The 26,498-nt window shown below is 44.8% G+C and overlaps 1 protein-coding gene across 3 annotated transcripts; it reads left to right on the top strand.

Moving 5' to 3' along the window:
• Positions 1–1,064: 1,064 nt before the first annotated feature.
• On the top strand, positions 1,065–22,590 carry ZC3HAV1L (zinc finger CCCH-type containing, antiviral 1 like). Of its 3 annotated transcripts, XR_010729453.1 has the most exons (7): positions 1,065–1,554; positions 6,491–6,626; positions 7,109–7,367; positions 7,626–7,748; positions 13,044–13,265; positions 20,084–21,812; positions 22,026–22,590. XR_010729453.1 is itself a non-coding variant. In XM_066262409.1 (5 exons), exons 1-5 carry the CDS (start codon positions 1,187–1,189, stop codon positions 12,515–12,517), a joined length of 1,002 nt encoding a protein of 333 aa, XP_066118506.1. In that variant the 5' UTR covers positions 1,065–1,186; the 3' UTR covers positions 12,518–12,712. The 3 variants fall into 3 exon arrangements, 2 of the variants coding, with proteins under 2 accessions (XP_066118506.1, XP_066118507.1); XM_066262409.1 differs by lacking the exons at positions 13,044–13,265; positions 20,084–21,812; positions 22,026–22,590 and adding an exon at positions 12,402–12,712; XM_066262410.1 differs by lacking the exons at positions 13,044–13,265; positions 20,084–21,812; positions 22,026–22,590 and adding an exon at positions 8,981–12,139.
• Positions 22,591–26,498: the final 3,908 nt, after the last annotated feature.

The following is a 26,498-nucleotide window of genomic DNA, read 5'->3' as shown; positions in this document are numbered from 1 at the left end:
TCGCGGCAGAGCGATGCCCCGGAGGGGCAGAGCATCGCCCCCTGGTGGGCAGAGCGTGGCCCCTGGTGGGCGTGCCGGGTGGATCCCGGTCGGTCGGGCGCATGCGGGAGTCTGTCTCTCCCCGTTTCCAGCTTCAGAAAAAAAAAAAAAAAAAAAAAGGAATGGAATTAAGGGTTAACATTGATTGCCCAGGCACAAGAAACAGCTCACTTTTCGCCAGATTTAAAAATAAAATTTTTTTAGTTTATTGATTTTGAGAGAGATATCAATTTGTTGTTCCACTTGTTTAAGCGTTCATTGGTTGATTCCTGTATGTGCCCTGACGTAGGAGGAACCCACAACCTTGGCATATGGGGAAGACATTCTAACCCACTGAGCTATCCAGATTTCTTAATTCTACCTGTGGCCAGGGGACCTTTCCCCACGGCCTCGGCTTTAGGTCCCAGGTTTCTTCTCTTTTCGCTTCTGCTTGGATGCTTTACTTTCCTTGTCCATCTTCCTTCAGAAGGGGCTTCTTTCTGCCACCTTCACAGCTGGACACGGACATGGCACTTGCCGCCTCTTCCCAAAGAAGGGATATTTCTTTCTTGCACTTCATCGGGGTTCACCTCCACCCATCCCCTTTGTCTATGGCTAATGCAAACCCTTCCGGACTGGCTACATCTTTCTCCCCCTACTTGATGTATACAAAAAACGCTTGCAAACTCCAGTAGGACAGGAACAAGTCGTCCTTCCTACCTAGCATGCTGCTGGTGGTCTGGATTCCATGTCCCAAGACTGGTCTTATTTTTTTTGCTACCAAGGACCTAATAAACCTCTTCTTTTAAAAAATGACTTCAGCCGTGTAAGTTAAATTACCCATATTACCTTTGCAGCCCCTACCAGTCCCTCGAATTCTCTCATTTGTTCGCGTCTTGTGACCCCACCCTCCACCCTCCAAACAAGTCCCTCAGACAGGGACTCACCTTGCCCGGTGCCTGGCACAGAGCGGGCGCTCAGGAAGTACTGTCCCCGCCTGGTCCGCGTCCAGAGGCACCGCGAGGCCCACGGCCACCGCCCCTCCGCCCGCCCGCCCGCCCTTCCCCAGCCTGTCCCGGGATTTTGGCTGGAAACCGTGGACGTGACTGGGAGGAGTCTGCCCGCCTCAGATTTCCGCACCGGGCCGCCAGGGAGCCGCGCGGCCACCATGGCGGAGCCCACCGTGTGCTCCTTCCTCACCAAGGTGCTGTGCGCCCACGGCGGCCGCATGTTCCTGCAGGACCTGCGCGCCCACGTGGAGCTGTCGGAGGCCCGGCTGCGGGCCGTGCTAAGCCAGGCTGGGCCCGACCGCTTCCTGCTGCAGGACGTGGCGGTGCGGGAGGGCCCCTGGGACGCCGAGGCTGAGGTGGCGGCCGGCGCTGCCGGCACGGCGGGCGGCCCCTCGGCCTGCAGGGTAGTGGCCGTGTCCTCCGCGCGCCTCTGCGCCCGCTACCAGCGCGGCGAGTGCCAGGCCTGCGACCAGCTGCACTTCTGCCGCCGCCACATGCTGGGCAAGTGCCCGAACCGCGACTGCTGGTGAGACGGCGCGGGGACCGGGTGGCGCGGGGCTGGCCGGGCGGCCTCAGGGACTAAGGCGGCGGCGCGATCCTGACCCACCAGGCTAGAAGCGGGACCCCAAAGAGATGAAAAAGGGGGTCATGTGCCCGGGGGTCGGAGACACCCTCGGAAGGGGCGGGAGGGAGGCCTCGGGAGGGGCCCCGCGGCGTCCTCGGGCGGGAGGCCTGCACCGTACTCCCAACTCCAGCGCGCAGGAGGCGGAAGGTCTGCTCAGTTTGAATTTTTAGTCGTCTTTCGCTAAAAAGAAAATTGCAGTCCCTGCCTCCCCCCGCCCTGTCCTCCACAATACCGGCGGGATGAATCAGGATTGGGACTTGAATACCTTCACTCCAGCGCTCCTTTGGGCGGGGAGGGGGATTTGCGGATCCCATCGGATCCTTGGACCCTTTATGCAGAGTTTGCCTCTTCCCACGTAAACGCGAAATTTGGCAGAAGCCAGTTGGCGGCCTGTTGTGGTGGGTGGGCGGCTGTTGGGGTTGGAGAAGACAAGAGCAGTCACCTACAGCAATGGCCTCCAACCTTTTTTGGGCCACTGACCGGTTTAATGTCAGAAAACATTTTCATGGACTGGCCTTTAGGGTGGGACGGGTAAATGCACAAAATAAAATTATGCAACCGGCATAAAAACTATGGTATTTTGCCCTGGCCGGTTGGCTCAGCGGTAGAGCGTCAGCCTGGCGTGTGGGGGACCTGGGTTCGATTCCCGGCCAGGGCACATAGGAGAAGCGCCCATTTGCTTCTCCCCCACTCCCCCCTCCTTCCTCTCTGTCTCTGTCTCTCTCTTCCCCTCCCGCAGCCGAGGCTCCATTGGAGCAAAGATGGCCCGGGCGCTGGGGATGGCTCCTTGGCCTCTGCCCCAGGCACTAGAGTGGCTCTGGTTGTGGCAGAGCTACGCCTCGGAGGGGCAGAGCATCACCCCCTGGTGGGCAGAGCGTGGCCCCTGGTGGGCGTGCCGGGTGGATCCCGGTCGGGCGCATGCGGGAGTCTGTCTGACTGTCTCTCCCCGTTTCCAGCTTCAGAAAAATACAAAAAAATAAAATAAAATAAAAACTATGGTATTTTTAAATATAATTGTTGAACTTATGATATTTATTGGGCTAAGTTAAAGGAGGACCGAGCATGTCCTCATTCAGGCTGTATTTAAATTTGTTATTCTGACAACGTTTCTTGTCTGACAATCAATATGTAATATGATAGGTTCAGGCTCGCTATCAATCATGAACCTACGACAATAAAAATATACACGAATCCACTGTGTACTCATATGCAACTTTATTAGAAGCGTCCTCTGAACATCGCACCAACAACATAATATGAGTAACATCCTCTCTGCCTCCAAACACTTTCCAGTCGCTATGGTAACGTTTAAACATGCCTTAAAAATAAGCTACAACACAAAAACAAATATAAAGTGCATGAAAAATACAACTCACCATTGTTATGAATATTGTAAGTTAAGGGTTATTTATTATAATGCTTATATAGAATGAGAGATAGTAGCCTATCTCAACAACCATAACGCTAAATCAGTGGGAGCCCTGAGCTTGTTTCTCTGCAACGAGAAGGTCCCATCTAGGGGTAATGGGAGACAATGACACCTGAAGTGTGTTGTTTATGTCCAGTCTATTCCGTAATTTTGTTTTGGTTGCTGTCACTGCAAAAAATCCCACTTCACACAAATAGGATGTCAGAAATGGCAACAGGATTTTTAGTGCTTTTGTGGCGATCTCAGGGTATTCTGCCATGACTTTAATCCAGAACACCGGCAGAGTTGTAATCTCGAACATATTTTTTTTTTTTAATTTTATTTATTCATTTTAGAGAGGAGAGACAGAGAGAGAGAAGGGGGAGAGGAGCTGGAAGCATCAACTCCCATATGTGCCTTGACCAGGCAAGCCCAGGGTTTCGAACCGGCGACCTCAGTATTTCCAGGTCGACGGTTTATCCACTGCGCCACCACAGGTCAGGCGTCGAACATATTTTTAAGGCCGCCGTCATTTGCAGTCTCCAGTAGTTGATCCTCTTCTTGCATAGACACGCTGGATTCACCTGGTTTATTGATAAATGGATCGCGGATCCATTCCTTGGCAATTCGTGGGTCTTTTGTTGTTGGGAAATAGCGTTCAAACTCTTTTAAAAGCAAATACAGGTGATTGTGCACCAGCTGGGACAATGAAGGCTTGGGCTCAGTTTCTTCCAAAATTCCCGTGAATGTTTGAAACGTCAGATAAACCCCTGTTCACGCGTCGTCCCCACAAGTCCAGTTTGGCTTTAAATGCAGCTACTTTACCTGCCAACCTGAAGAGTTGTCATTTCCCCTGAAGTGACCGATTGAATTCATTGAGGAGGTTAAATATATCACACAAGTAAGCGAGTTTTGCGACCCATTCCTCGTCACTGAAATGTGCTGCTAGAGGTGACTTTTTTTCTGAGTTCTCTCTGCAGCGGCTCTCATAATTCAAACACACTGGCCAGGGACCTCCCTCGGGATTACCATCTTATTTCTGTGTATAAGAGAAGGTGTCTGTGCTTCGCGTTCATTTCCTCACAAAGCTGCTCGAACAGGCGCGAGTGAAGGGCATGTGCTTTGATGTGGTTAATAACTTTAACATCATTCAATACTCTGTTAAATTCTGGTGGTATATTTCGGCTAGCCAGCATTTCCCTGTGAATGATACAATGTGTAAACTTGCATTCAGGTGCAACCTCCTTAATCCGAGTAGTTAAACCAGACATCCTTCCTGTCATGGCAGCAGCTCCATCTGTGCATATGCTGACACAAAAAGACCATTTCAGTTTTCCTGATATATAGTCATCCAGCGATTTAAATAGTTCTGCGGCTGTGGTTTTGGTTGGCAATGATAGTGCACAAACATATCCTCATGCACATCCTCTTGATAAAGATAATGCACGTAAACAGGCAGCATTGCCTTATTGTCAATATCTGTAGATTCGTCAACCTGGAGAGCGTACCACGGTGATTTATTAATCCTTTCCAGCAATTGTGATTCAATGTCCTCTGCTATTTCCTCAATGTGCCGTGTGACGGTGGTAGCCGAAAGAGGCAACTGTGCTATCTTTTTAACCGCAGCCTCTCCTAGAAGTTCACGACAAATGTCTTTAGTGGCTGGAAGGATCAATTCTTCACCAATGGTGAATGGCTTCTTAGCCTTAGCAATACGATTAACCACCAAGTATGATGCTCACAGTGCACTCGCATTTATTGATGTAATGGCCACCAGTAATTGTTTCTGCCCTTCTTGTTCATGCTTTTTTCTTTCGAAATACTCAGAAGGCTTGTCTTTTAAAGAAGGGTGCTTGGTCTCCAAGTGGCAAAGCAGTTTTGAAGGCTTCATTGCCTCATTAGTTAGCCGGTTGCCACATATTATGCAGAGCGACCTTGGTGCGCGAGAATCACCAGTTGCGATAAATCCATACTTCAAGTAGGACTCCTGGTATTGTCTGTTAAATGAAGGCTTCTTTTTCTTTGAGGTCGTAGGTTCTTCTGTCTCCTCACTGGCCCTTTTCCACTTTGCAAAAAACTTTTGATGGAATTTTGTTTTTCACTCATTTTGTTAGTTTATGGGTTTAATTTTAGAGGCAATGTATCACATGACTGAGACAAGCGTCAGGAGTGAGTCTTAGACGGATGTAACAGAGGGAATCTGGTCATTTAAAAAAAATAAAACATTGTTCAGCCTTAAATATAAATAAAACGGAAGTAATGTAAGTTATTTATTCTTTCTCTGCGGACTGGTACCGAATGGCCCACGGACCGATACCGGTCCACAGCCCGGGGGTTGGGGACCACTGACCTACAGAACAGCTAGGCACCCTCTGTCAAGACAGATGACTGGGGGTGGGGGGTGGGGTTTGCCCTTGGTTTGTTTGTTTGTTTGTTTGTTTGTTTGTTTTTGCATTTTTCTGAAGCTGGAAACAGGGAGAGACAGTCAGACAGACTCCCGCATGCGCCCGACCGGGATCCACCCGGCACGTCCACCAGGGGCGACGCTCTGCCCACCAGGGGGCATGCTCTGCCCATCCTGGGCGTCACCATGTTGCGACCCTCCTGGGTGTCGCCATGTTGCGACCAGAGCCACTCTAGCGCCTGGGACAGAGGCCACAGAGCCATCCCCAGCGCCCGGGCCATCTTTGCTCCAATGGAGCCTTGGCTGCGGGAGGGGAAGAGAGAGACAGAGAGGAAGGCGCGGCAGAGGGGTGGAGAAGCAAATGGGTGCTTCTCCTATGTGCCCTGGCCGGGAATCGAACCCGGGTCCTCCGCACGCTAGGCCGACGCTCTACCGCTGAGCCAACCAGCCAGGGCTGCCCTTGGTTTTAAAGCATCCTCATGAGCCTGACCAGGCGGTGGCGCAGTGGATAGAGCGTCAGACTGGGATGCGGAAGACCCAGGTTCGAGACCCCGAGGTTGCCAGTTTGAGTGCGGGCTCATCTGGCTTGAGCAAAAAGCTCGCCAGCTTGGATCCAAGGTCGCTGGCTCGAGCAAGGGGTTATTCGGTCTGCTGAAGGCCCACGGTCAAGGCACGTATGAGAAAGCAATCAATGAACAACTAAGGTGTCGCAATGCGCAATGAAAAACTAATGATTGATGCTTCTCATCTCTCCGTTCCTGTCTGTCTGTCCCTGTCTATTCCTCACTCTGACTCTCTCTCTGTCTCTGTAAAAAAAATAAAAAATAAAAAAAATAAAATAAAATAAAGCATCCTCATGAGTGGCTTCAACCAGAGCTTATTAGGCTGGAGTTTCTGGAAGTTCCTAGCAAATTGTTTATTAACTTCACATGCAAGAGTTGAAAGCCGGCCCCAGGCAAAGAATTTGACAGAGCTCCCCTTCCTTCTTCACCTGGGCCTCTCTGATCCAGAACTTTGTGTTCCAGGTCTACCTGTACCCTGTCACATGATATCCACACACCTGTCAACATCCAGGTCCTGAAAAACCATGGGCTCTTTGGTCTCAATGAGGCCCAGCTTCGGATTCTGCTTTTACAGAACGACCCCTACCTTTTACCCGAGGTGAGTCCCCAAGGAGTCACCCTCCTATTGTCTGCACCCTGAAAGAGGTCAGAGGAGAGCTTGACAGCCTGAGGTGTCTGGGGGTGGGGTGCTGACCTTTCTGGAGTCTCTGTTACTGGACTTTGATGCACACGGAGTTATGGAACCCTGTCGTATATATAGAAAGAATAATAATGGCTATTGGTTTTTTGAGTGCTTACTAAATGCTTAGCTCATTAATAACCTGCCCCCATTTTACATGTGAGAAAACTGAGTCAAGTCAACTGAGGGTCAAAGTCAGAGAGGGGCAGCTGTGTGTTAGTAACAGCTGGGGGAGATCTGCGGAGGGGGAAGAGTACTGTAACACTACCCACCCACCTTTCACCCAGTGATATTAACAGCCATTGATGACCAGAAGATGCCAGTTAGAGAAACTGTTGTTTATTGGCTTAAAAGATCCAGGGAAAACCAATGTTTTCAGTGTTGCCTCCTTTCTCTCCCAGGTCTGTTTGTGCTACAACAAAGGGGAAGCCCTGTATGGTTACTGCAACCTCAAGGACAAATGCAACAAGTTTCATGTGTGCAAGTCCTTTGTCAGGGGAGAGTGTAGGCTTCAGAAATGCAAACGGTCCCATCAGCTCATCCATGCGGCATCCCTGAAGCTGCTGCAGGACCAGGGGCTGAATATTCCCAGTGTCGTTAATTTCCAGATAATCTCCACCTACAGGCATGAGAAGCTGCACAAGATGCTTGAAAACAAAGGTGAGACTGTCAGAGGTAGACAGAGCTCCATCGCTGATGTAGTTTTGATCGGAAAGTGAGTCTGGGGAGAAAGTCCTTTCTATGTGAAGTGTCCTAGGGGAAGCTTGGGACAGTCAACACTTTATGATGAAGAACTGGGACTCTAATCAAAGGAGGGAAGAGATGGAGTTTATTTTCAGGGTGCCCACTATACAATGAAATTTAGAGATGATTAAAGGAGTGTCTTAGGCAACCTCATCCTTTTCTTCTTCTTTTCAGGTAATCCAGCTTCTGCTGAGCAGTTACAGAACCTTGAGAAACAAGGAGGACCTGTTGCTGGGGCTGCAGAAGCCCGTCCCCTGGCTTCTGTCCCTGCCCCGTTGGCCAAGAAGCCATGCGCAGGTAAACCGTAAGGACAGTGAAGTCAGAAGAAGCTTGTCTGATTGGAAGGTCTGAAAGTCAAGCTACTGTTGAGCTTTAATTCATAACCATTTACTCACTTAATAATTTCTTGAAAATACCTACCTCACGGCGTGTTGTGAGAATGAAAGAAGACGGAAAAGGGAGACGTCAGATTTGGAGGGTAAGGTAGGGATGAGGTTGGACATTGAGCAGGCAAAGAAGGGGCAAAACCTGAGTGCCGATGGGCTCAGTGCAGGGCAAGCCCTGGAGACGGCAGCTTTGCCTGCAGTTCCTGGGAACGTTCCCAGGCCGGCTGGCCGGAGCCCTTAAAATCGCAGGTTTCTGCTGACTTGCTTTGTGAGCCAGCCACATGTTTCTGTCTCTGCCTATATATACAATTTGAGTACATAAACTTCATATTCTTTTTCTCACTTGATGCACCATAAGCATATTTCCAATGTTGTTCACATTTATCACACATAATTATTTTTATGCACAGATACACTCATATATCATAGTTTACTTACTTGTGTCCCTTATTCTGGGATACTTTGATTCTAACCAAATTTGAATATAATTATTTTTTTATAATTCACACAAGAGAAGATTGAATTTTCAAAGTTAGTCTTTTGCTTAGCTTTTAGTGTCAAAATGATACTGCCTTTTTATTTACAGAGACAGAGAGAGAGTCAGTGAGAGGGATAAACAGGACAGACAGGAACGGAGAGATGAGAAGCATCAATCATCAGTCTTTCGTTGCGCATTGTGACCCCTTAGTTATTCATTGAATGCTTTCCCACACGTGCCCTGACTGTGGGGCTACAGCAGACTGAGTAACCCCTTGCTCGAGCCAGCGACCTTGGGTCCAAGCCGGTGAGTTTTTGCTCTAACCAGATGAGCCTGCGTACAAGCTGGCAACCTCGGGTCTCGAACCCGGGTCCTCCGCATCCCAGTCTGACACTCTATCCACTGCGCCACCACCTGGTCAGGCGATACTGCCTTTTGATTTGCATTTTTTTAAAAATTTATGTGCAAGTGGACATTTTCCTGTGTCTGCTTTCTGTAGGTTTTTATTTTGTATATTTTGTATGTGCCTTTTCATTACTGGGGCATGTAATTACCTCCTCCGTGCTAATGTAGGGTGGCCTTTAATTAGGCTCCTTCATTTTCATAAATGAATACCAACCGTACTGTGCTCATATACTATCCAACTCTTGGGGCTGCATCCGCAGGCAACATGGAGAGGATATGACTTCTGGGTGCTCACCGAAGATTTCTACCTCACTCCGTCTACTCTGCTCTTACTAAACTTGGATCAAAGCCCTATTGCTGTTGTTTGAAGGATGTGTAGTTCATCTATTCCTCAAAATTGTATCCATTCTTCTATGGATCGAGATGGACCCTCAGAAATCTATAGACCTTGTCCATTTCATGTTGACCTTCCCCTTCCTCTCCTCCCTCTTCCCCCACCCAGATGTCTTCATTGAGTGATGCTTGGATGTTTGGTTCTTTGCTTTCATACAAGGGTGCCACAGAGAAGCAGCCTTATGAAACCCTTTCCTGTGTTTGTCGTAGTAATATCCCCAATGTCAGTGTTAACAGTGTTTTTAGAAATAGTTAACTGTTCGGCAACAACATAACATTTGAACAATAGGGACAGGGTAGTGAGTTTTTTCTAAAGCTAAATTTATTTAATTAAAAAAATTTTCATCATGAAATTTTGTCTTTTCTATTGGGGAAGGTTTTCAAAGAAAGTGTCCTTTGTAAAGGGAGAAATTGCTGCATTTTCTCTTCACGGACAATGGGACTCATGCAGTTTCTTTTAATCTCTGCACTTTGGTTGTCAACAGTGTTCTGGAAAGCCCTCGGGACCTGCATATCTCATTTTATTTTTCCTAGTTCTGATTTCTCCTGGTGCTATTTTTAAAAAAAATACATTTTTATATTTTATTATTATCATTATTTACATTTTATCCTTTGATTACGTATGTTTTTGTAAGCCACCTTCAATCCTTAATGGAGATAGTACAGTGTATAAATGCATATCCTTTACATTAAGAGACTTAGTAGACTTTTATATTATTGTGTTTCTTTTATCTAGCTTATAATCATGCTTTCATATATGAAGGTATTGACCCTCTCTAATCTTTGTTGCAATATTTCATTCAATTCTAGAACATTCCATTTTAACCTTAGTTCTTTTGGTATTCTTTATGTAAAAATATTTTATGTAATCATACCTGTCTGTCTTATTTTCATCTGATGATCAGCTATTACTGCGTTAGACTTAGAGATAAGTTTTCTTTGGCAGTTTATTGGGGATTATGAGATGAAGCTTCACATCGCTAGGCTCCACAAACTCAGCATATCCTAAACTGAATGATTACCTTTTCTTGAGGTCTGTTCCTCTGGTTTTTAAATTTTATTTTGGAGTATCACCACCTAAGGACCAACCAAAAATCTGCAAATTGTCCTATACTCTTTTTTCTCCTTGTTCCCAGTGTTAAATTGGTTACCCAGTGTTGGAGATGTTTTTCTTCTCAAAATGTTCTCAAATTTTTATCCTTCTCTGTCCTTTCCTTCCCAGTCTTTCCACCCTGCCTTGTTGCAAACCCTGGTCACCTCTTACAGAACTCAGCGATCTTCAAATCATGTCTTGGGAGTGTTTTGTGGGAGGTGCTAGGTGACACCGCTTCAATGATGGTTGCTCTATTTTATTTATTTATTTATTTTTTTGGTATTTTTCTGAAGCTGGAAACGAGGAGAGACAGTCAGACAGACTCCCACATGCGCCCGACCGGGATCCACCTGGCACGCCCACCAGGGGGCGATGCTCTGCCCCTCCGGGGCGTCGCTCTGTTGCGACCAGAGCCACTCCAGCGCCCGGGGCAGAGGCCAAGGAGCCATCCCCAGTGCCCGGGCCATCCTTGCTCCAATGGAGCCTCGGCTGCGGGAGGGGAAGAGAGAGACAGAGAGGAAGGAGGGGTGGAGAAGCAGATGGGCGCTTCTCCTGTGTGCCCTGGCCGGGAATCGAACCTGGGACTTCTGCACGCCAGGCCGATGCTCTACCACTGAGCCAACCGGCCAGGGCCTTCTGTTTTAATTTTTAATGTAATAGGGCTTTAGTGGGTTTTATTAATCCCCTAACCACCCTTCTCGCCCTCTGCCTTTGCTTCTGCTGCCTGGTTGATCTTTAGAAATCCAGACTTAATCATACTGCTTTTTTCTGCCATAACATTTATTGGTCCCCATCACATAGTGTAGGAATCATAGGCTAAGATGGCTACAGGGACCAGAAAGGTGAGTTAATGGATGGAGAGAGCTGGACATAAGAGGAATGGGGGAAAGAAGAAATGCAGTCGCAAACTGTCCCATCTAAAAGGGGCAACAGCCTCTCATTTCCAAGTGGGAATGTGGTCCAGTTTGTCATATTGGCCAATTTGACAAAAGGAGCCAGAAGGCCTGATTTTTATGAGAAACTTTTTGATTTTTTCCAAATAATTGAGTTTTTAAAATACAGACCAAGATTGTGTGTCCTGACCTACTTGCAGAGTGGTCCTTTTGATCTTAAGACTCCAAGTTTATAAGCGGGCTCCCTCCTGCTGGTCCCTTCCACCAGCCTTAAAATCTGCTAAAATTACATTCTTCAAAATGCCGGTGTAACCTTTCCTGACCCCAAGAGAGTTCTCACATCTCTAACATAGCATTTATTTCCTTATGTTGCAATGCCTTGGGTTTTTATTTCCTAACTTTGAGTAAAAATGGTATTTCTTCCTCTTGGTCATTCTAATACTTGGTAGGTAGATACTTTTCGCCATGTGACGAGTGAAATTCTGCATTTGAATCCGTGGAATCAGTGTCATATTGGACTTCATTGTTCTTTTTTCTTCCCACATATATATTTTTAATATTCAAAAACTCCCTCCCCCTGGAATGTGTTAAACAAGGTAAACAGCTTTTTAATGCTGCGATTTGAATTGTCTAGTTCTAAAATGAACACTTCAGGAAAACACTTTTCTCCCAGTGAATTGCCTTTGTTCTAATAGCATTAGAAGGCCTGTTTGTTTCTTCTAAAATCGTAGCTGAAAAAATATTGGTCTTATGTAGCTCTATTTTGGGATAAATAAAATTGCGGTAAGATATTTTTGATATTTCTTCATTAAATATGAAGTTAATTGCTGGCTTTAAACAAATGGTATCTACTTTAATGAAATAACATCTATTGTTTGGTAGAAGCTTTTAGTAGGAATTGATATCTTCTGTTATAATCATATAGTTTTTATCATTTAAGTCACCCAGTATGATTATATTAATGGTGTTCACTGCATTAAAACATCCTTAAATTCTGAGTAAACTGTACTTGATTATGGCATTTTTATTCTTTTAATGTATTTCATCCTTAATTAGTAACTTTTATTTCAAGTGTATAGATTTATACATTTATAAATAAAATTCATTTATATTTTATGTGTATGTAATAACTTTTTATTGCTATATATCCCATGTATAAATTTTTCTGAGTGCTGTTTTGAGTTTTTGTAAATTGTCCTCATTTTTATTTTTTCCAGCGTCATTGAGATATAATTGACATATAACATTGCAGAAGTTTAAGATGTGCAAAGTAATGATTCTTTTATTTATTTTTTTATCAAGTGAGGAGAGGTGGGGAGGCAGAGAGACAGACTCCCGCATGCTCCAGAACCAGGATCCACTCAGCAAGCCCACTAGGGGGCGATGCTCTGCCCCTCTGGGGCCACTGCTTTGTATGATTGCCATAGTAAGTTTCGTGAGCACATCCATCACATCACACTCATTACTCTGTTAAAAATAACATATTACTATATTATCGACTTACCCCCTCTAGTATTATTTAGGAATACTTTACCAAAGACTTTTTTTTTTTTGAAAATATATTATTGTGGAAATTTTGGAGAATACAGGAATGTATTAAGAAGTAAGTCATAATTGCCCATAATACTACTGTGTAGAGACAATCACTGTTAATACTTTAGGATATCTTTTTCAGTCATTTTTAAACATAATTGTCTACCAGAGTGACTGTGCCATTTACACTCTCTGTGGTGTGGGGACTGCCTCTCTTCAACAGTATGTGTTATAGGTTCCTTCTGATGGAAGAGACAGGATACTTTTGTTTCCTAAGGAGTTCTTCTGGGCAGATATTTAGAAAAATACATTGGTACCAATTGCTACTTAATTACATATTAAGGGGTATATTTTAACCTATTTATTATGCAATAAATAAATAGTGAATATACTTATTTATGCATTCATTAGTTTATTCTTGTATGTGCCCTGACTGGGGAGAAATTGACAACCTTAATGAATCGGGACAACACTCTAACCAACTGAGTTACCCGGCCAGGTCTGGCCATCATCAGATTTCTTGCTGGTGTCTTCCGCATTGGCCAAACCCACAGGAAGCCAGAGAGAGTGGAAGCCCAGTGATTAATTCTTGCAAAGGTCAGCTTCCTGGAGTCAACAGCATGGTGGATAAAGGTAAGGCATGGACCAAGGTTGAATAAACATATATATCACACAATGTTTGATGTAGCATTGCTTATAATAGTAAAATATTGGGACCACCTAAGTGTCCCATGTCAGGGAATTTGCTGAATAATGTAGGTTAAGGTAATATCTTGGAATACAATGCCACCATTAAAAATAATGTTTTGGAGGCCCTGGCCTGTTCACTCAGTGGTAGACTGTCAGCCTGGTGTGTGGAAGTCCTGAGTTTGATTCCCAGCCAGGGCACACAGGAGAAGCACCCATCTGCTTCTCCACCCCTCCCCCTCTCCTTCCTCTCTGTCTCTCTCTTCCCCTCCTGCAGCCAAGGTTTCATTGGAACAAAGTTGGCCCAGGCGCTGAGGATGGCTTTATGGCCTCCAACTCAGGCTCTAGAATGGCTCCAGTTGCAGTGGAGCAAAATAGCCCAGGTGGGCAGAGCATCGCCTCCTGGTGGGCATGCTGGGTGGATCCTGGTTGGGCGCATGTGGGAGTCTGTCTGCTGCCCCCAACCCCTGCGTCTCACTTTAGAAAAAAAAATGTGGCCCTGGCCGGTTGGCTCAGCGGTAAAGCGTCGGCCTAGCGTGCGGAGGACCTGGGTTCGATTCCTGGCCAGGGCACACAGGAGAAGCGCCCATTTGCTTCTCCACTCCTCTGCTGCACCTTTCTCTCTGTCTCTCTCTTCCCCTCCCGCAGCCAAGGCTCCATTGGAGCAAAAATGGCCCGGGCGCTGGGGATGGCTCTGTGGCCTCTGCCTCAGGCGCTAGAGTGGCTCTGGTCGCAACATGGCAACGCCCAGGATGGGCAGAGCATCGCCCCCTGGTGGGCAGAGCGTTGCCCCATGGTGGGCGTGCCGGGTGGATCCCGGTCGGGCGCATGCGGGAGTCTGTCTGACTGTCTCTCCCTGTTTCCAGCTTCAGAAAAATGCAAAAGAAAATGCAAAAAAAAAAAAAAAAAAAAAGAAAGAAAAAAGGAAAGAAAGAAAAAAATGTTTTGGAAATATTAAGGAGAAAAGATGTTCCCAATGTACTGTTGAATGAAACAAAATATTTTTATGTACATTTAGATCTCAATTTTCTACCATAGTGTGTGTGTGTGTGTGTGTTTATGCAGTTAGAGTATCTAGAAGAGCATATGGCCTAATATTAGCAATGCTCCTTTGGAGGTGGTGAGATTACAGGTAATTTTAATATTCATAACTTTGTTTCTCTGTGTAGTCTGTTTTTCTTACAATGTATAATAAAAAATTAAAGTTCTTTGTAGAAAAATGAGAAATATGGTATCATCCCAAATTCTGTGAATTACATAGGTGCCAGTCTTAACACTAAAAAGGGAAATTCCTTGCCCTGGCCGGTTGGCTCAGCGGTAGAGCGTCGGCCTAGCGTGCGGAGGACCCGGGTTCGATTCCCGGCCAGGGCACATAGGAGAAGCACCCATTTGCTTCTCCACCCTTCCGCCGCGCCTTCCTCTCTGTCTCTCTCTTCCCCTCCCGCAGCCAAGGCTCCATTGGAGCAAAGATGGCCCGAGCGCTGGGGATGGCTCTGTGGCCTCTGCCCCAGGCGCTAGAGTGGCTCTGGTCGCAACATGGTGACGCCCAGGAGGGTCGCAACATGGCGACGCCCAGGATGGGCAGAGCATCGCCCCCTGGTGGACAGAGCGTCGCCCCATGGTGGGCATGCCGGGTGGATCCCGGTCGGGCGCATGCGGGAGTCTGTCTGACTGTCTCTCCCTGTTTCCAGCTTCAGAAAAATGCAAAAAAAAAAAAAAAAGGGAAATTCCTTGACCTGTGGTGGCACAGTGGATAAAGCGTCGACCTGGAAATGCTGAGGTCACCGGTTTGAAACCCTAGGCTTGCCTGGTCAAGGCACATATGGGAGTTGATGCTTCCAGCTCCTCCCCACCTTCTTTAGAAATTCTATTAGAAGCCCATTTCATTTGTGAGTATAATTACAGAATTCTTAAATAAAATTCTAGCAAAGAATTGAGCAATAGTAATTATCATTGTATATAATTAGACACAAGCTACAATGTTGAATGGCTTACCTGATTCAATTATTTTCATACAACATTATGAAGTAGGCATTAACATTTTTTTTTTAATAAATTTTTATTAATGGTAATGGGATGACATTAATAAATCAGGGTACATATATGGCATTAACATTTTTATGTGAGGAAACCCAAGCTTAGAAAAATCATGCCCAAAATTTCATGGTTATTAAATGGTGAAATATTCAAAGTCAGGTCTGTCTTCCTCTAAACGCAGTATTCTTCACCATACCATGACTGAGTAGAACTTATCTCCAAACATCAGACCAGCAGATCACAAAGAGATTTCTGAATAGATTACATCATGTCAACACAATGAATAATGAACATCAGAGGATTATAGACACAGCAAAGGCATTGTATACTATTTAAAAGACTCAGAAGCTAGAAGCAGGTAGATACTTCATTATCTTGCTGTCTTGAAAAACAAAAACATCACATTATAAATTAATGAGCTGGTTACTGTCATAATTTTATTTAGAATGCCTTTAAAGATTGTTGTTGCTTTAAAATGGCAAAGAGTGGTTGGAAAGAAAAAGATCAGGATATCACTCTAGTAACCTGATGGAAATTCAATCACCCATTCAGTAAGTATTTACTGAGAACCTACTATGTGCCATGTACTGTATCAGGCAAAGGAAAGTAATAGCTAATATGAACACAAAGCTTGCTGTGAGCTAGGCTCTTTTGTACGTGCTTTATGTATACAAACTCATTTAATCTATAAAACTTCATGATGTAGGGTAGTTACAATTACTGTTGTTCCTTTTTACTGATGAGGACACTGAGGCTCAGGGGCTAATGTCATAGCTAATAAGTAGTGGAGCTGTGATAACAATATAAATAGTCTTGGCCCAAGAGTCTAAGCAATTACCCATTATGTAAATACCCCTCTTTAAGTAAGAAGTAACGGTCTCTGTTTCTTGGCAAACAGATGTGAAACCAAACCCCAAATTAAATGTACAGTAAGTGCCTGACCTGTGGTGGCGCAGTGGATAAAGCGTCGACTTGGAAATGCTGAGGTCGCCGGTTCGAAACCCTGGGCTTGCCTGGTCAAGGCACATATATGGGAGTTGATGCTTCCAGCTCCTCCCCCCAGTCTCTCTCTCTCCTCTCTCTCTTCTCTCTAAAAATGAATAAACTAAAAAAAAAAAAAAAAAAAAATTAAATGAAAAAAAAAAAAAGTTACTTAAAAAAAAAAAATAAATGTACAGTAAGTGCTAAGGAAGAAGAGATGAACAGGAGTGACTTACTTAGGTGAGGATGAGGCAGTCAGGGAAGGCTGGGATGAGGAGGAGCCCATCAGATGAACGGTGGGTAGAGCAAGGGGCCGTGGGAAAGATGATGGTGAAGAGGCAGCACCTGGAAGGATGGTCCTAAGGACTCAACTTGCTGGCAAGTGTCTGAGAACCTTTACAGCAGGTGTCGGGAACATATGACTTGCGAGCCGGATGTGGCTGTTTTGATGGCTGCATCTGGCTCACAGACAAATCTTTAATAAAAATAATAACGTTAAAAATATAAAACATTCTCATGTATTACAATTCATTCATTTCCTACTGTTCATGTTCATGGTTGTGGGTGGCTGGAGCCAATTACAGCTGTCCTCTGGACAACACCAAATTTTTTTTTTTTTTGTATTTTTCTGAAGCTGGAAACGGGGAGAGACAGTCAGACAGACTCCCGCATGCGCCCGACCAGGATCCACCCGGCACGCCCACCAGGGGCGATGCTCTGCCCCTCCGGGGCGTCGCTCTGCCGCGACCAGAGCCACTCTAGCGCCTGGGGCAGAGGCCAAGGAGCCATCCCCAGCGCCCGGGGCCATCCTTGCTCCAATGGAGCCTCTCTGTGGGAGACAGAGAGGAAGGAGAGGAGGAGGGGTGGAGAAGCAGATGGGCGCTTCTCCTGTGTGCCCTGGCTGGGAATCGAACCCGGGACCCCTACACGCCAGGCCGACGCTCTACCACTGAGCCAACCGGCCAGGGCCCGGAATTACATTTTAAAATATGTGGCTGCGGGAGGGGACGAGAGAGACAGAGAGGAAGGAGGGGGGGTGGAGAAGCAAATGGGCGCTTCTTCTATGAGCCCTGGCCGGAAATCGAACCCGGTTTCCCCGCACGCCAGGTCAAGACGCTCTACCGCTGAGCCAACCGGCCAGGGCCCAAAGTTTTTTTTTTAATGTTGTATTTTCACAATAGATGTTTTAACTGCAGATGTCTTTTCATTTATTTATTATTAAAATTTTTGTGTGTGACAGAGAGAGAGAGACCAATAAGGACAGATAGGAAGGGAAAGAGATGAGAAGCATCAATCCTTCATTGCAGCTCCTTAGTTGTTCATTGATTGCTTTCTCATGTGCCCTGACCGGGGGGGGGGGAGGGGTGTTCAGCCCAGTGAGTGATCCCTTTTTGCTCAAGTCAGCGACCATGGAGTCATGTCTATGATCCCACACTCAAGCCAGCGATCCTGCGCTCAAGGTGATGAGCCTGCATTCAAGGCAGCAACCTTGGGGTTTCCACCCTGGGTCCTCTGCGTCCCAGTCCAATGCTCTATCCACTGAGCAACTGCCTGGTCAGGCAAAGATGTTTTTTTAAAAAAAAAAAAAAATTAGGCCCTGGCCGGTTGGCTCAGTGGTAGAGTGTTGGCCTAGCGTGTGGAGGACCCGGGTTCGATTCCCGGCCAGGGCACATAGGAGAAGCGCCCATTTGCTTCTCCACCCCTCCGCCGCGCCTTCCTCTCTGTCTCTCTCTTCCCCTCCCGCAGCCAAGGCTCCATTGGAGCAAAGATGGCCCGGGCGCTGGGGATGGCTCTGTGGCCTCTGCCCTAGGCGCTAGAGTGGCTCTGGTCGCAACATGGCGACACTCAGGATGGGCAGAGCATCGCCCCCTGGTGGGCAGAGCACCGCCCCATGGTGGGTGTGCCGGGTGGATCCCGGTCGGGCGCATGCGGGAGTCTGTCTGACTGTCTCTCCCTGTTTCCAGCTTCGGAAAAATGCAAAAAAATAAAAATAAATAAATAAATAAAAAATTAAATTGCTAATCTTCTTGTGCATAGGACTTCCTTAGACTTCTGTGATTACGGGTCACAGTGGTTGAGTTTGATTCTGGCCTGAGTCTCAGGCAGATAACCCCTCACACCCAAACCTAGAATTTCAGGTCGATTCTCAGAAGGTTACAAGGACACAGCGTTAAGGGTGGTTAGGAAATTCAGATACAGAGAAAGAAACTCAGGTTCAGAAAGTTGTTTTTGCCATACATATCAGCTCCTATCATAGACCATGTCTAGGATTTATGATTGGACCTGAATAGCATGGTATAAAGCAGTATTTTCTATACTTAGTTTAGAACAGAGCAGCTGTTACATTTTTTAATCATAGTCTAGGATTGTGCTGTTCAATATGGCAGCCATTAGCCACATGGGGATATTTAACTATAAATTAGTTAAAATTAAAAATTCAGCTCATGAGTCACACTAGCTACACTTTGAGTGCTTGTGGCCATTTGTGTCTTGTGGCTACTTCATTGGATGCAGATTTATAACGTCTTTACCAAAAGTTCCTCTGGCCAGAGCCAGTCTAGAAATTTCTTCATTTGCCCTTTTAAATAGTGGGTGATCCCACACAGAGTTGTTTGTGGGCACATACTTTTGCCAGCCAACTTCTCACAATTTTCATCCTAAGCCTGTAAAATTCAAATTTTGCAAGCATATTTTATTGTTTGGAAGTTGACATTTCCTAAAGAGCAGAGATTGTGTTCTTCCTTGATTTCTGTGAAGAACCTCCGTTCGCTAAATTGAATAAACATTTGGTGGTGCCAGTAACAATAGCTTACCAAATGCTGTACCAGGCCAAATTAACATCATGTCTGGACTGACCTGTGGTGGTGCAGTGGATAAGGCATCGACCTGGAACGCTGAGGTCACCGGTTTGAAGCCCTGGGCTTGCCTGGTCAAGGCACATATAGGAAGCAACTACTATGAGTTGATGGTTCCTGCTCTCTCCCATCTTTCTCTCTCTCTCTATCACTCCTCTCTCTAAAAATCAGTAAATAAAAAAAATAAAAAAAAAAACAACAACAACAGCCTGACCAGGCGGTGGCGCAGTGCATAGAGCATTGGACTGGGATGCAGAGGACCCGGGTTCGAGACCCCGAGGTCACCAGTTTGAGTGTGGGCTCATCTGGTTTGAGGAAAAGCCCACCAGCTTGAATCCAAGGTCGCTGGCTCTAGCAAGGGGTTACTCGGTCTGCTGAAGGCCCGCGGTCAAGGCACATATGAGAAAGCAATCCATGAACAACTAAGGTGTTGCAATGTGCAACGAAAAACTAATGATTGATGCTTCTCATCTCTCTTCGTTCCTGTCTGTCTGTCCCTGTCTATCCCTCTCGCTGACTCACTCTCTGTCTCTGTAAAAAATTAATAAATAAAAAAAAATAAAAAAAAAACACAACAACAGCAACAAAAATATCATGTCTGATGTGACCTGGTATGTTTCTAAGTCATCTCTGGCTGATGTTTCCCGGCATTTAGCAGGGGGAGCCAACGCTTCTTGATATACTTTGAAGCCTAAGAACTTACTCTGTCAGTGTAAGGATGATTATGTAGGTACCACATCCTTTTTGACTCTGGTACCAAATATATGTGGGTAAACTCATGGTCCCTTAATTAATTAATTAGGTTAATTACTAATTGGGGACCAAAGAGGAGCGAAGTGAAGGAAGAGACTGGCTTAGAGCTTTGTTCTTATACTTTGTTCTTATATTCAGTCAACACATGTGAATTGAGCCCTGCCACCTGCCAAACACTGTGCTGGGGACCAGGGAATCAAGAGATGAAAACCTGAAGCTCTCTGTCTTTGAAGAACTTACAGACACATGGAGATTTATTCCACGTGGTCATCGCAGCGGCTGAAGTATCACAGCGACTTGTGGATGCACAAAGGAGGGGCAACGAACTCGGCTCGGGGAGATCAGGAAGGCTTGCTGGAGGAGTGGCGCCTGCCCACACCAACGGGAGCCTCACGAGCAGTGATCTCTCCCAGGACGTGTGTCCATTTAGGAATCTTCTAAAATGTTCTAGAGAAGGAAAGAAATTAGGGTAGCCATGTAGTTAGTATGGGTTTGGTTGTGTTGATTCACATAATTGATCCAAACTCATGGCAAAGGCAAACTAGACTTACCAGTCTTCTCGTTCTGAATTTGAGCCAGAGTTGATGAGTTTCAGGACACAGTCATATGTGAGTTGGAGTTAGTCGAATGCCAAAGAACGAGGGAGAGTCTAAAAACAGCTCTCGCCAGCTGCCGCCGTGATTCTGCCCTGGATGGTTGGCATGCCTCCGGAGAGCTGCCCATGGGTTTAGGGCTATAGCGGGAAGTGGCCGTGGAGAGTGTGGGCAGGGGTAGAGCCTGCTGATCCATGGCAGCTTGTTTGCCAGAGTTTGGGGGGAAAGGAGTGAAGAAAAATGCAGCAGACAGAGAGGCAAGGTCGGAACCTGCCTAGGGAACGTTCTTACTTGCCAATATTGTTACCAAACTGTGCAGCAGGAACAGACATTTCCAGCCCATTCTTTCCAGGACGAGGATCCTGGTTTGAAACACCAGATATGGTCATGGGCACTTTAAGGATGTCTCTCCTTCCAATGGCTTCCCCTTTGATAAGCAGGGGGTCTTCCCTGGGATGAAGTTAAACTGATTGAGTTTAGTTGAGTTTAGCAACATTCTTTGCTTGCTACAATCTGACCAGAACCTACTTATTTGTCTTTTGTCCCTTAATGTCTTCTAAATACTTGTCCTCCAATTAGGCAAGGGGCCTGCCTGTTCCCACATTCTGTCCATTTCCACTTTCTTGCTTTTTCCATTTGTTACTTGCCTTTCTATCTTTCGTTTCTCTGTAACACCTTCTCTCCTGCACGTTTTTCCTTCTTTTAACAGATGTTCCTATTGTTCCCCTTGTTCAAGACCCAGTTTCAGACCCGCGCAGTCTGTGAAACCTCTGTACCTACTGTAGCTCACTGAGTTTTACCTTTTCTTTTTTTATTTTCATATTTATCAATATAATCCAAATCATGCTGTTTAACACTGAGCTGAGGGAGAAATCATCATAGAGACCACCTAAGGTCTCCATCTTCACCCTCATCACCTGTCCTTTCTCCTCCCTCCTGGAGGAAGACATTGCCTTTGAAACGTTTTCTTTTAATTGAAGGGACAAATACAACAACATTAAAGGACAGAATGCTCTTAATTAATACAACAATTTTAAGTATTGCACAATTCCTTTCCAGTCACACATATTGTTTTAGATCAGCTCATAAACCATTTTATGTTTAGCCAACCCCCCCATTTAACATTATAACCCAAACATGTTCTGTGTTTTTTTCACAGTTATTGTAACAGGACCATAACATTCTTTCTTGTGACGGTAATGCCATCTGATCAAAGCCACTCTCCCAATGTTGTACATTTGATTGCTATGTCTGCCTTTTCAAAAGAATTATGTGTTATTATTATTATTTTTAATTATTTTATTTTATTTATTCATTTTTAGAGAGGACAGAGAGAGGGAGAGAGAGAGACAGAGAGAGAGAGAAGGGGGGAGGAGCTGGAAGCATCAACTCCCATATGTACCTTGACCAGACAAGCCCAGGGTTTTGAACCGGCGACCTCAGCATTTCCAGGTCGATGCTTTATCCACTGCGCCACCACAGGTCAGGCTATTATTATTTTTTTAATGTTTAGTGTATTGATTTTTGAGAGAGAGGAAGGGAGAGAGGGAGAGAGAGACAGGAACATCAGTCGATCTGTTTGTTTGTATCCTGACTGGGAATCAATCCGGCAACCTCTGTGCTTTGAGACAGTGCTCTAACGAACTGAGCTATCCAGCCAGGGCACATGCTATTATTGATTCCATCTTTTCTTAGCTCAGAGAAATTATTCTCTTCTCTTCCCAGGCACAGGCATCTACTCTCATGGCGTAAGCTAATAACTCTTTGCAAATGATTTCCAGATTTGGATTTTTAGCCCTACCTGCCTCATCTCCTCGGCCTGAGCCTTACCTCAACCACCCACTGTTTGTGGTCACTTTGCTCCCTGGTGCTGGCCCAGCTCCTCACGGCCAACACATTCAGTTCTCAGTTGGTTAGAGTGTCATCTCAACATGCTGAGGTGGGTTCAATCCTGGTCAGGGCACATGCAAGAATCAACCAATGAAAAAAAAAAAAAAGAATCAACCAATGATGTCATGAATAAGTAGAAAAACAAATTGATGTCTCTCTCTCTCTCTCTCTCTCTCTCTCTCTCTCCTGTCTACTTTATCTAAAAATCAATAAATAAAAATAAACCCACAGTTTTAATTTTTTTTAATTTAAATACAAAATTGGTATGTGGTTGTGTTAAAAATTCAAATGATGCCTGACCTGTGGTGGCGCAGTGGATAAAGCATCGACCTGGAAATGCTGAGGTTGCTGGTTCGAAACCCTGGGCTTGCCTGGTCAAGGCACATATGGGAGTTGATGCTTCCAGCTCCTCCCCCTCCCTGTCTCTCTCTCCTTTCTCTCTCTCTCCTTCTCCTCTCTAAAATGAATAAATAAAAAAAATTGTTAAAAAAAAATTCAAATGCTATCACCTGTATTAATCAGATGCAATGGTATTATAATCAGATGTATTAATATATAGGGCAAAAAGTGAACATTCTTCTTCTTAAAAATGAACTTTTCTCTCTATGTATTTACTTTCCAAACTCTCTCCACGTACTATGTCTTTTCCCAGTGGATAAACAAATTGTGGTATATCCATTCACTGGAATAGTAGTTGGCAACAGAAAGGAACAAGTTACAGGTACATAACTTAGATGAATCTCAAAAATATTATGCTAAGTAAAAGCAACCAGCCAGACACAAAGGGCTACACACTGTATGATTCCATTTTCTTGAAATTCTAGGAAAGACAAAGCTATAGAAACATATCAGGTCAGTGGTACTCAGGTATGGGGGAAAGGCAGGGGATAGATTGAAAGCAGGCAGCAGAGAACTTTTTTAAAATTAATTAATTAATTACAGAGACAGAGAGAGAGTCAGAGAGAGGGATAGATAGATAGGGACAGACAGGAACGGAGAGAGATGAGAAGCATCAATCATCAGTTTTTTGTTACGACACCTTAGTTGTTCATTGATTGCTTTCTCATATGTGCCTTGACCGAGGGCCTTCAGCAGACTGAGTAACCCCTTGCTCGAGCCAGTGACCTTGGGTCCAAGCTGGTGAGCTTTGCTCAAACCAGATGAGCCCTCGCTCAAGCTGGTGACCTTGGGGTCTCCAACCTGGTTCCTCCGCATCCCAGTTCGATGCTCTATCCACTGCGCCACCACCTGGTCAGGCAGCAGGGAACTTTTTAGGGCAACAAAAATCTATATATTGAATGTGGTGGTGGTTACAGGACTTCTCACATTTATCCAAACTCATTGAACATGCACACTTTTGAAAAGGTAAATATCATCTGATTGAATTACCTGACTGACTCTACTTGCCTGAATTAAGCCTGACTTAAAAAAGAAAGAAGGAAAGAAGGGAGGAAAAGAAAGAGAAGGGAGGAAGGAAGGAAGAAAAGAAGGGGAAGGAAGAAAAGGAAGGAAGGAAGGAAGAAAAAGAAAAAGAAAAAGGAAAGAAAGAAAGAGAAAAGAAAGAGAAAAAGAAAGAGAAGCAAAAGTCTGAAATGGAATTTTCTACACCAGATGGTGAGCTAATTTTAAATTTCAATAGATAAGGCCAAATTGTACTCCAAAAATGGCTATACCAATTGACACCTCCACCAGTAGAATCAGAGAATGCCCCTTTCTCCACATTCTGGTACAAATGGATATTATCAATTTTTTAAGACTTCTGTCTGCTTGATGGTGAAAAATGTGATAATCCTTGATACTTTAGACGTACATTGTTAAGATCTTGTCCTAATTGCTCTCTACTTGACATCTTTTTTTCTCTCCAAATCACCTTATATATTGTTAATAGAGTAATCCTTCTTGTGCTTAATTCTAATAATATCTCAAAAAAATTGTTAATGGTACTCCACTGCCTACAAAATGAAGTCCAGACCTTTAGCTGGATATTTAAGTCTTTGTTCTATTCCAGCTTACTTCATCTCTCATGTCCACTTCTGTCTTACTATTTTTAGTAGAAACGTTGGCTCAATTCTAGCTTGATGGTTCTTACTCCTTTTTCAGCTTTATTGAGATATAATTGACATTGAACATGTATAAACTTAAAGTGGCCAATGTTATGATTTGATACGTGTATATGTTGGGAAATGTTTACCATAATAAAGTTAGCTGACACTTCCTTTTCCTTATGTAATTACCATTTTGATGTTGTTGTTATGGTGAGAACATTATAGCTCTACTCTCATAGTGATTTTCAAGTACATAATACAGTATTACTAACTATAGTCACCATTGTTTTGCGTTTGATCCCTGGGACTTGCATAGAACTGAAAGCCTGTACCCTTTGGTCAGCATTTCCCCATGCCCCCCACTCCTTAATCCCTGATAACCACCAAGTCTGCTCTCTGTTGCCATGAGTTTGATGTTTTTAGAGTCTACATGTGAGAGCTTACAGTATTTGTTTCTCTCTTACTTATTTCAGTTAGCATAATGCCTTCAAGGCCCATCCAAATTGTCAAAAATAACATGATTTCCTTCTTTTTAATAGCTGAATAATATTCCATTATAAATATATCATGGTTTCTTTATCCATTCATCCATTTTTGGACATTTAGGTTGTTTCTGTGTCTTGGCTACTGTGACTAATGCTTCAATGAACATGGCAGGGGTGCAGATATCTCTATGCCAGGGGTTGGGACCTTTTTGGCTGAGAGAGCCATGAACGCCACATATTTTAAAATGTAATTCCGTGAGAGCCATACAACGACCCGTGTATATTACGCGTTGTCCAATAAAAATTTGGTGTTGTCCCGGAGGACAGCTGTGATTGGCTCCAGCCACCCACAACCATGAACATGAACGGTAGGAAATGAATGGATTGTAATACATAAGAATGTTTTATATTTTTAACTTTATTATTTTTTTAATTAAAGATTTGTCTGTGAGCCAGATGCAGTCATCAAAAGAGCCACATCTGGCTCGCGAGCCATAGGTTCCCGACCCCTGCTCTTATGCGATAGTTACTTCCTTTGCATGTATATCAAGAAGTGGGGTAACTGGATCACATCATAGTTCTAGTTGTAATTTTCTGAAGAGCCTCCATACTGTTTTCCATGGTTCTTGCTCCTGATGGCAAATCAAAATCCTGGGGAGCCTTTTTTTTTTTTTTTCCTGAAGTGAGAAGCAGGGAGGCAGAGAGACAGACTTCCGCATATGCCCGACCAGGATCCACCCGGCATGCCCACCAGAGGGGCGATGCTCTGCCCATCTGGGCCTTTGCTCTCTTGCAACTGGAGCCATTCTAGCACCTGAGGTGAGGGCATGGAGTCATCCTCAGTGCCCGGGCAAACTTTGCTCCAATGGAGCCTTGGCTGCAGGAGGGGAAGAGAGAAATAGAAAGAAAGGAGAGGGAAAGAGTTGAGAAGCAGATGGGCACTTCTCCTGTGTGCCCTGGCCGGGAATTGAACCTGAAACATCTACACGCTAGGCCGATGCTCTACCACTGAGCCAACTGGCCAGGGCCCTGGGGAGCTTTTTAAAGATGTGATTGCCTAATGGGATCTTGATAACATGATACGAAGTGAAATAAGTAAATCAGAAAAAACCAGGAACTGCATTATTCCATACGTAGGTGGGACATAAAAGTGAAACTAAGAGACATTGATAAGAGTGTGGTGGTTATGGGGGGGAGGAGGGAAAGGGAGAGGGAAAGGGGGAGGGGGAGGGGCACAAAGAAAACTAGATAGAAGGTGACAGAGGACAATCTGACTTTGGGTGATGGGTATGCAACATAATTGAACGACAAGATAACCTGGACTTGTTATCTTTGAATATATGTATCCTGATTTATTGATGTCGCCCCATTAAAAAAATAAAATTAAAAAAAAAAAGATGTGATTGCCTAAGCCTCATCTACAGAGATTTGGATGTAATTGGTATGACGTATAGGTGGGGTGCTTTATGTTGTGGTTTTGTGTTTTAGAGTCCAGATGATTTTATTACGCAGTCAGAGCTTTGAACCATTGTTCCTAGGG

The sequence above is a fragment of the Saccopteryx bilineata genome, chromosome 2, assembly GCF_036850765.1.
Source record: "Saccopteryx bilineata isolate mSacBil1 chromosome 2, mSacBil1_pri_phased_curated, whole genome shotgun sequence".
Lineage (NCBI taxonomy): Eukaryota > Metazoa > Chordata > Mammalia > Chiroptera > Emballonuridae > Saccopteryx > Saccopteryx bilineata.
Note: the sequence above shows the minus strand (reverse complement) of the source record. Positions and strands in the feature narration are given on the sequence as shown.